The sequence below is a fragment of the Salvia miltiorrhiza genome, chromosome 5 (assembly GCF_028751815.1).
Source record: "Salvia miltiorrhiza cultivar Shanhuang (shh) chromosome 5, IMPLAD_Smil_shh, whole genome shotgun sequence".
NCBI classification, from domain to species: domain Eukaryota; kingdom Viridiplantae; phylum Streptophyta; class Magnoliopsida; order Lamiales; family Lamiaceae; genus Salvia; species Salvia miltiorrhiza.
Window position 1 is genome coordinate 2,740,061 of NC_080391.1, and position 11,027 is coordinate 2,751,087.

The window sequence follows — 11,027 nt, forward strand, 5'->3', positions numbered from 1 at the left end:
AAATCTAACTACAAAAATTAGTTAGTTAATTATCTTCACATTTCCCCCTGAAATTATAACCCATTTATAGAATTTAATGAATTTACCTACACACAAGACAACAGAATGGGTAAACCATGCCACACACCCACATTCTTGTGCTAACAGCATGCAAATCATGAAAAAAAAAATATAGTTTTTTTGCTTCAAATTATCCATTTACCACTAGACATTTTCAAAATAGAAACTTTTTTGGAGTTTATTTTTGTAGCTTCATATTAACGACGGGATTAACTGATTAGCTTTTGGAGGTCAATTTTAGCTTTCGATATAATTAAGGCCCAACCATTGTTGAATTAATGGGCCTAGTTTGGCATTCTTCATTTCATTTGGGCTCGACTGCATTTGATTTTCATGAGCTTGTCAAAATGAAACAAGAAAACCAACCTCCATGATTTACGTGTCTATAAATTAATTGTATACGATTAAAGTCTATCTCAAATTAAGGGACAAAACCTCATCTATTTACTTATAAAATATGGATCATAGAGAAATAATTTTTTTTTATAAAAAGTAAATTTAATTTGTCTTGGAGTTGGGAGAAGAAAGCGAAATCCATTTTCTTTTTACAACCAACTGTCGGCATAAATAGTTGACTTGTCTTAAAGCAACAGAGCTGTCGTATATATGGCCACATTGATTACCTACAGACTACATGTAAGATTAGAGTAGAAATTTAACATGAACTTTGCTTGTATTAAGAATCATTAGAAATGATTATTTAATTACATATAAACTTATGAATATTCTGTCACAGCAATAAAAAATCTCAATTCTTTAATTAAGAAATAATAGTATACTAACAAATCAACAATCTCAAATGTGTGTGGAAATGTCAGTAAAGCAGCTCCACTTTCGCACCAAATTTCATCTCCTTTCCTCATGCTTACACACGTGAAACTAAATTACGCAACTTGAGCTGCCGTTGCGTTGTTGCACGTCACCATAAAATATACTACTCCAATCCTCTGTCCACAAAAAATTCGCCACATTGTGAACGATATGAATTTTAATACAATGTTAGTGAAGTTGTTATAAATGGATGAAGAATTTTTCCTTAAATGTGAGTGTAATTGTGTAAATCTTATCACTATAAATGAAAGTGAGAATTTTTTTGTGAACGATACCGAAAATAAAATCACAAATTCTCCTGTGCATCTGGGTGCACGGTGCACCCAGGTGTACAGTGTCATTTCGATAACATGATAGTATCATTTAGTGTTAGTGTCATTTCAATATAGTGTTAGTGTCATTTCGCGATAATGTTATTTATATAATATGATAAGTGTCATTTGTAAAACAAAATAGTGTTAGTGTCATTTTAAGATAGTGTTAGTGTTAGTGTCATTTTGCGCACGGGTGCATCGTGCACCGGGACTCACAGTGCACCCGGGCGCACAGGAGACCCCCTCAAATAAAATTGTGGCAATTTTTAAACAAATTTGACTTTTCTTTTACATACGTACCAAACATCTCATAATTGCCAACTTGTTTTGACTAACATGAAAAAAGCGGCTATGCAAAATCAACGCAGTTAACCTTAATGTTAAAGTGATTTTTATAGTGTGTATACACTTGAAATTAGAAATTAATTTTGTCATACTCCCAAAGTCATGTCATTTTCAAATTCTATAACAAAATCTTGTAAGGAAGACTTTAATTATTCTCATTTTCAATATATTGGCTTTCTCCTTCTACATATATACTTCTCTCCTACAAAAGCTGATTCTCTCCCTAAACGATGAAGGCTCCTTCCACATATACCCTAACTTTCCTTCTTCTCGTGATCGTTTCGTGCCCGTCTGTCGATGCTGCCGACGGCCGCCACCGCTTTCTCGATTGCATCTCTCAAAAACTCCACAACTACTCCTCCATTTCAAACATCGTTTTCACTAGAAGCAGCTCATCATTACACTTCCATCCTCCAATTCTCCATTCGAAACCCTAGATTCGCCACAGAATCAAACCCTAAACCGCTCGCGATCCTAACACCAGAGCACGAATCCCAAATCCCGCCTCTCATACACTGCGCTAAGAAGACGGCCGTAGAAATCCGAACTCGAAGCGGAGGCCATGACTTCGAGGGCCTATCTTACGTGGCAAAGCTCCCCTTCGTCATCATCGATCTCATCAACCTCAGCGAAGTAAGCCGTCAATGTCGAGGAAAAAACTGCGTGGGTTGAAGCCGGCGCAACCATCGGCGCTTTGTACTACAGAATCGCGGAGAAGAGCGACGTTTTAGGGTTTCCGGCGGGTTTCTGCCCGACCGTCGGGGTCGGCGGCCACTTCAGCGGCGGCGGCTACGGCCTAATGCTCAGAAAAGTACGGACTCGCCGCGGACTAACGTCGTCGATGCAAGAATAATCGACGTTAACGGCAGAATCCTCGACAGGAAATCAATGGGCGAGGATCTGTTCTGGGCGATCAGAGGCGGCGGCGGCGCCAGCTTCGGGGTGATTGTTGCATGGAAGGTATGGCAATTTTTTTTTTCAAAAAACATTATTAGTATATGTAAATATAAAAAAAATGGCTATTATTTTTTTATTTGTCCCCTTTTATATTATGTTAATTTTTCTCGACGAAACTTGTTGAAATTAATAGACATATATGACTTATCTTGTAATGTTTTTACTCATCAAATTGGTGTTGATTATTTCGATTACTGTTGCAAGTGTAAGGAAAATGTTTTCCTAACTGAATGACTGCTTAGTCATTTGATTAAGATAAATGTTTTTCTAGTTTTAATATTAAATATATTTTAAGTTTACGTTAATGTAATTATTTGTCGGACCTCAAATATAAATTTCTGGTTCCGTCACTAGGTACATCTGGTGGATGTGCCGGAAACCGTCACCGTTTTCACAGTGAGCAGAAAATTCGAGCAAAACGCAACTCAACTCATCCACCGGTGGCAACACGTGGCTCCGAACTACCGACCGGGATTTGTTCATCGGAATCACGGTGAGCAGAACCGGCGCTTCTTTCTTCTCACTGTTTCTCGGCGGCGCCGCAAGACTGCTGCCGCTGATGCAAGAGGCTTTCCCCGAGCTAGGTTTGAAAAGAGAAGACTGCAAAGAAGTAAGCTGGATACAATCCGTTCTCTACGCCGCCGGAATCCCCACAGAATCGTCACCTCGTATCTTGCTAAACAGAACTCAGCCGAACACGTTGTACTTCAAAGGCAAACCGGATTACGTGCAGAAACCCATCTCCATAAAGGGTTTTGAAGGAATCTGGAAGTATTTCCAAGAAGCGGAGGCGGCGGAGGCGCAGGTGCTGATCGCCCCATACGGCGGGAGAATGGCGGAGATCTCCGACTCCGCCATTCCTTTCCCTCATAGAGGTGGAAATTTGTACACGTTTGGAAGCTTAGTGGTGTGGCATGAAGAGAAAGATTCGGACAGGTACATAGGTTGGATTAGGAAGCTCTACGATCACATGACTCCTTATGCTTCGAAGTTTCCGAGGGGTGCATACATCAACTACCGAGATCTTGATATTGGAGTGAACAGTGTTGAAGGGAAGACGAGTTATGAGCAAGCTAGTATTTGGGGGAAGAAATATTTCAAGAATAATTTCGATCGTCTTGTTCGGGTGAAAACCATGGTTGATCCAGATGATTTTTTTAGAAACGAGCAGAGTATTCCAGCGCTTAATTAGAGGGCAAATTTCGACTTTTTCTATGTGATTTAAGGCCCAACCTGTTTCTGCTCTGCAATTGGGCTTTAGTATGACATTCTAATTTGGGCTGAATTTTACGTACTTCCTCCGTCCCGTTAAAAGTGACGAGATTTAGGGTGTGCATTCAGTCTTTTTGTTCAGTTTTTGTTAAAATCAAATCAAAAACTAAATTTGATTTTTCAAAAAAAATCGAATCGAACCGAATTAACCAAAAATTTGAAATTTTTAAAATAAAAAATCGAATCAAACCGAAATAATCCAAAAAAACCCAAAAAACCAAAAAAATATGAAAAATAAAAAAAGTTAAAGTAAATTATATTTAATATCAAAATGATATATATATATATACATATTTTAATATAAAAATTATATATAAATATTTATATATAGGTATATGAGTATTAAATAAATATATTTGATTTTTTATTTTGTTTGGTTTTTACAAAACCAAATCGAATCGAACCGAAAAACCAAGTTCTTTTGAAAAATCAAGTCGAATCAAATCGAAAAATCGAACCATATTTCAAAATTTCGGTTTTGGATCGGTTCGATTATTCTGTTTCGGTTATTTTGCTCGCCCCTAGACGAGATACTTTATTGTTTGAGAAATTTTATTTTTAATTAATCAATTTAACTTTAATTTCTAATTAACAAAGGTAATCCAAGAAAAAGCTGAAACATAAAGCATTAAACATGCTGTCGCGGTAAAGTTGAAAGGATTCAAACATTTTTTAAATTCACCAAAATCTACATCCTTCAAAAGAATTGAAATTGAAACTTTCAAATTTCAGCAAATTACAATAGTTATTGTTATTATAAAATATTAAATCTACAGATAAAATAATAGTGACTATGTGGATGAAGAGTGCTAATGGATATTACTACTATTCAAATAATTATTAAAGTTTCACAACGGTTTGGAAAGTTTCAGTGAGACGAAAATGAGAAGAAACTGTAGTTTGCAATTGGTGATAAATGAGAAGAAGAAGTCCGTTGTTGCGTTTTGGATTCAAAATTTCAACGAACGACGGACATTCCGTAGCTAGCAAGTCTCAAAGATAGGGGTGAGAAGATAGGGTTCGGGTATAAGGTACTTGATTACTCGACCCAAAAAAATTGGATATTAGGGTACCCGATTTTTTTTCGGGTTCGGGATTGGGTATAGGGTTTTAGCCTTATTCGGGATCGGGTATCCAATTTTTTCGCGTATTAGGGTACCCGATCCCGACCGGATTCCTAGCCCTAACTCAAAGATTTCACTACTGACAAAATCTGTAGCTACAGAATTAAATTTTAATTTAGCTACGAATTAGCTATGATTATTCCATTAGCTAACCTTTTTTCTAAAAAATATTACTTCAACTACATATTTTTATCAATTATACAATTCGCACGTAGGTGGGACCTCACCACCAAACGCCATGTGTGTCAACACCAAACAATGCCACCAAACGCACTGCGTGTGGGAGCTCAACACCAAACAATAAAACACTAAGATCTCAACACCAAACAAACCCAAGACTCCTCACAAAGGAGAGTTTTTAGGTGCCTCAACTTTACCACTAGAGCAAGGCCTCATCGGCCGGTTTGTTGTTAAATTTAACAAATTAAATTCATTGTATGTATGCTAGTTGTGAGCCTCGCATAATAACTATGGATTAATTAATTAAAATTCATATATAACTGATTTCATAGCTAAATTTAATGTTTTTTTTGTAGTAATATATTTTGAATCTTTGATAGATTGAATGATTTTGAATTTCTTATTATATAATCCATCAAACATATAGTTATATATTTTTAATCTAATCTATCATCAAAACTAAGAGAATTATTTTTCTTTAATTAATTTGACTTTGACGGCCACGAAGTACTAGGTTTTTCAGTTAAGCCTCCCTGCAAATAGTTCAATAGTATATTGATAAATATAACGTACGTGGATGGAAACCAAGTAACAAACGAATGTTTGACTTATCTAATTAATTAATTAAATAAAGGGTGAATGTTTGACTTATCTTAAAATAGGGGTACACTAATTTGGGATTGAGATTCCATCTACCACAATTTCACTTCCTGTTTAACTTTTAATTTTATTTATTTTTTATGTATCTTTTTTCTCCAATTTCAACTATATATACTTTATTTTAATTTGGTGATTATTAACTAAGGTTTATTTCATCTAATTATGGTATATAATTATTTTATCATTTAACTTCACTTTTAATAATTAATTATTGGTTGATAATTAAATTCAAAGTCATAGTATATAATTTTTAAAAGTTTCATTTTTTTGATAAAAAAATTTAATTTTCTGACTCTTAAATAGTACTGATTCCGTTAGTTGACATATAAAACATAACATAACCTCCGACTTTGAATCGCGCGTATAGAATTAAAACGACGCCAAAAAATACGATTGTCATTTTATTTTAGTGAAATATATACAGTAAGTATATAAATTCTAGTCATTCTTACTAAAAATATTCCTTATAATTTAAAATTTACAAATAATTTAAGATTCTTAGCCATGCAAAAATTAAAAGTTTCGCGTGAATGGAATGATTTCGTGTAATAGTGCACAAGTGAAATTGTTTAATTTGCGTAATCACATAAACCTTTAATTTTCATATGAATATAAACTCATAGAAATATTTCTCTTCAACGCCATTAACGAGTTTTGCTTGCCGATTAGTTCGCAAAATCGTTCAGTTCTTGCGATTACGTGAACCTTTTTAACACGAATTTGCACAAACACGTGAACTTATTCAATTTTAGCTTTGGTTTTTTTTAATCGATATGAACTTTTTTTATTTTTTATTTTATTAAGGACAAAATAATCTATTTACACAAAAAGTGGCTAAAATTTATGACTAATTAATACTTATGTTTGACTAAGTAAAATTTTGACCTTGTAAAAAGATTACTTTCCACAGCGTGATCACATCCATAATTTAATGATCATTTGAACTAATCCTTTTAATGAGGATTTTTTCTTGTTTCTTTGACATCAATCCTTTTAATGAGTTTTTTCATGTGTCGTAGGTTTACATGTTTGTTACACAATGCTCCATCAATAAAAGCAACAATTTTCTAAGTCAGCTTTCAATTTGATGCCAATATTTCTCCATGCTCCATCTATAAAAGCAACGCTATCGCCCCCCAACAAATGCACACTACTAATCATTAAGCTCTAACGATGAGAACTCCAACGATTTCTTCTCTTACTTTAATTCTTATTGTCATCTTGTCGCGCTCGTCGGCAACTTTTGCCGACAAGTGCGACGATTTTCTCGAATGTCTCAAATACGAATTCCACAATTATTCCTCAATTTCCAACCTCGTTCACACCAAAACCAACTCGTCTTTTGTTTCAATACTGCGATTTTCCATCCACAACCTTAGATTCGCAACAAAAAATACACCTAAACCCCAGGTGATTATAACTCCACAACACGAGTCCCAAATCCCGCCTCTCATACTCTGCGCTAGAAAAAGTGAAGTCCAAATCAGAACTCGAAGCGGGGGTCATGACTTCGAGGGGTTATCTTACGTGTCAGAAGTCCCATTTGTGATCGTTGACTTGGTCAATCTCAGTGAAATTACTGTTGACGTCGAGCATAAAACCGCATGGGTGGGAAGTGGTGCAACCCTAGGTTCTTTATATTACAAGATCGCCGAGAAAAGCCCGATTCTAGGGTTTCCTGCCGGCCTCTGCCCATCCGTGGGAGTCGGCGGGCACTTCAGCGGAGGAGGCTACGGCGCATTGACTCGGAAATACGGCCTTTCCGCAGATCACGTCATCGATGCACGAATAGTCGACGTTAACGGCAGAATACTCGACAGAGAATCAATGGGCGAGGATCTGTTTTGGGCCATCAGAGGCGGCGGAGGCGCCAGCTTCGGCGTGATCGTCGCATGGAAGGTACAGCTAGTCGACGTGCCGGAAAAAGTCACCGTTTTCACGGTCAACCGACAGAACGCGACGCAAATCATCCACCGCTGGCAGTACGTCGCTCCGGAGACGGACCGCGATCTTCTCATCGGGATCAACGTAAACAGGGTGAACGCGACTATCAATGCCTCTTTCTTCTCACTATTCCTCGGCGGCGTCGACAGGCTAATGTCGTTGATGCAAGAACACTTCCCCGAGCTAGGGTTAGTGAGAGAAGACTGCATCGAGACGAGCTGGATCAAATCCGTTCTCCACGTCGCGTACCTCCCCATGGAAACTCCATTAGAGGTTCTCCTCAGCAGAATCCAGCCCAACAATGCACCACCTAGTTACATCAAAATCAAATCAAACTACGTGCAGAAACCCATTCCTGCATCCGGTTTGGAAGGCGTGTGGAGATTTTTCTACGAAGCGGAAGCGGAGGCGACGGCGTTCCTCTTCCTGTACCCATACGGCGGAAGGATGGCGGAGATCTCGGAATCCGCCACCCCGTTTCCTCACAGAGCTGGCAATCTCTACTCGTTCAATCACTACATCTCTTGGGGAGAAAGCGAAGGTCGGAATTCAGACAGATACATAAGCTGGTCGAGGAGGCTCGAAAATTACATGACTCCTTACGTTTCGAGATCGCCGAGGTCGGCGTATCTCAACTACAGAGATCTCGACATCGGAGTGAACAACGTCGTCGGAGACACGAGCTATTCGCGAGCAAGTGTTTGGGGCAAGAAATATTTCGGCCACAATTTCGATCGTCTTGTTCGGGTGAAAATCATGGTCGATCCACAAAATTTCTTCAGAAACGAGCAAAGCATTCCAAACAAGTGGAAGAAAAATGGACGCCGTATTTAGTTAATAATCACAATCACTCCTGCGTTGCAGCTTATGGGCATTGATTAATTAGTAGTGTTTGTATAATCAGAAAAAATTGTATGTTTTGAAAATTTGTATGTGTGTGCATGCATGTAGATTCAATATTGTACCTGTTCTCAGGGACGGATCCAGAATTTTTTTATTATGGGGGCACAAAATATAAGGATACTATAAATATAAAATAAGTTAAAAAAATCTACGAGTTTTCATTGACGAAAACATTTGCATGGTTGACAATCAAAAATTTCTTTCTCAATATATACAATCAACTATCATTAAGCATTGATGTCTCATCCGATCGGATAGACGATTCTTTATGATATTCATTGCAAAAAATACTATTTCAAACTAAGTACATATTTATTAGGGATCGAATGTTTAAAGATTTGCTTATTTATTATATACTTTAATTAAATATATATACAAATATATATATATATATATATATATATATATATAGTATAAAAATAAAAAAATTGTGGGGGCACGTGCCCCCATAGTGACTAATGTGCATCTGTCTCTGCCTGTTCCACTTTGTGTCTCACTTTTAATTTTATTTATTTTTTTATATATTTTTTCTTCAATTTCAACTTTGTATGCTTTAGTTTAGTTTTATGATTATCAATTAGGGTTTATTCCATCAAACTAGGGTATATGATTATTTTTATCATTTAATTTCACTTTTATTAGCTAATATATAATAGGTTGATAAATTCAATGTTATGGTATATACTTTTTAAATTTTAAAATTTATTAAAATAAAAATTAAATATAATTTATAGTATTAATGTATTATAATAAATTTTATTTTTATAAAAAACATTTTTAAAATAATAGATATAAGCATGAAACATAATGATACATAAAATTGCAGGACACTGAATCTCATCTCATTCCGTAATAGAGAGGACTAGAGAGTTGGTGGTACACTTGACCGTGTAATGTCAACTGATCAGTTTCCTTGTAATACATTTTCCATTTTTTTGGGTCATTATTTAGATTTAATGTGTTCAAGTTGCATGCAACTTATCTGAGTTGAATAATTATTTTCACCTACTCCTATTGGTTATGATCATTCCCTCTTTAAGGTGACACGAGACTTTTTCTTCTTTTTTTTTAAAAAAAAAAATTGTATTTTAGTGCTTCATTGATATTGTAGCAAGAAGTGGTAATTTACACACATTTGGAAGCTCGGTGATCTGCCGCGGCAGGTATATATATAAATTAATTAAATTAGGAGACTGCGATTACATGATTCCTTGTATTCGAAGTTTTAGAGAGCGGCCGGCTTACATTGTTTATAGAGATCTTCATATTCAAGTCAACGATGTTGGTAGGGCCGGGGTTGTCTACCGCTAAATAATTTACTACATCCGTCTCACGAATCTTCACACGTTTGATTTCGTCACGAAAATTAAGGAGTTGTAGACTAGTGTTTTAAGTGTGTAGCTAATAAAGTATAAAAGTGATAAAGTAGGAGAGACAATATAATAAATGATAAAGTAAGAAAGAGAAGATAATTAAGAACTCTTGTTGTTTAGTTAATTGTTACTATATTTATAAACGTGTCAAGATTCGTGGGACGATACAAAAAGAAATACGTGTCAAAATTCGTGGGACGGAGATGTAAAAAATGAGTAGGTCGAAGATGGTGCATGAGTAGGATCATTGAACATACAGAATTTGTAGAGGCAGTTTATGTGAAGTTCGCTTTGATTCCTTGATATAAACTCTTACCCCGACTGATGATGTTCTGATTAAACATTTAAAAGATGAAGCCTGCAGAAAACCTGATGACATGTGGTAACCAAGAGTGGAATTTCCTCTTATTCAGATTTTCATCCATTAGAGATTGATATAAAAGGAATGATATGGGCCCAGTGTTCATGTCATTTTTTTTGTAAGGGTTAATGAAAAGTTGTCCCCTGCAGTAAGTGTATATTTTCATAATTTATCAAAATTTAGTTTTACTTTGTATAGTATTATTGTGGCAAATCATTATCAGTGTCTTATAACTTTCTTAGCATACTGAAGAATAGACCTCGAACTTCCCTTGTGCTTTCACTTGTTTGGTTCCATAACCTGCAACTCAAACATCCTACACTTTTTTGCTATCTCTGATTTGACTAAGATTTCATTAGAGTCCCAGTAGGCAAGCCAATCAGGCCAGTCATCCTCTAAAATCGATTTTTGGAGGGCAAATAAGAAATTTGAATTTTTTAAAAGAGGCACTGTAGCACCAGTTTAATGTAAACCGGCACCCAACGCCGGATTATTAAACGAGGTGAAACCACAGAAATACTGGTTAAGACCATGGTTGATCCGGAGAATTTCTTCAGATTCGAACAGAGCATTCCGCCGGTGCACTCGTGGTCGAGTAAGAATTGTGTGTGTCCGATTTGAATTAAGCCATTGTTATAAAGAATAACAAGTTGGTCTTCATGATACCTCAAAAAACAAAAAACAAAAATTAAGTATAAAGTGA

At 36.0% G+C, this 11,027-nt stretch overlaps 1 protein-coding gene and 1 pseudogene across 1 annotated transcript; both read left to right on the forward strand.

The window, feature by feature from the left end:
- The first annotated feature begins 1,751 nt into the window (after window positions 1–1,751).
- On the forward strand, window positions 1,752–3,843 carry LOC130985086 (berberine bridge enzyme-like 28; annotated as a pseudogene).
- Window positions 3,844–6,811: 2,968 nt separating this feature from the next.
- LOC130985087 (tetrahydroberberine oxidase-like) lies at window positions 6,812–8,681 on the forward strand. The gene has a single exon (XM_057907858.1). It carries the CDS (start codon window positions 6,917–6,919, stop codon window positions 8,519–8,521), a length of 1,605 nt encoding a protein of 534 aa, XP_057763841.1. The 5' UTR covers window positions 6,812–6,916; the 3' UTR covers window positions 8,522–8,681.
- Window positions 8,682–11,027: the final 2,346 nt, after the last annotated feature.

Excerpts from the sequence above, each read along its gene's own strand:
- LOC130985087 (XM_057907858.1), top strand. The coding sequence starts at position 6,917 with ATGAGAACTCCAACGATTTCTTCTCTTACTTTAATTCTTATTGTCATC.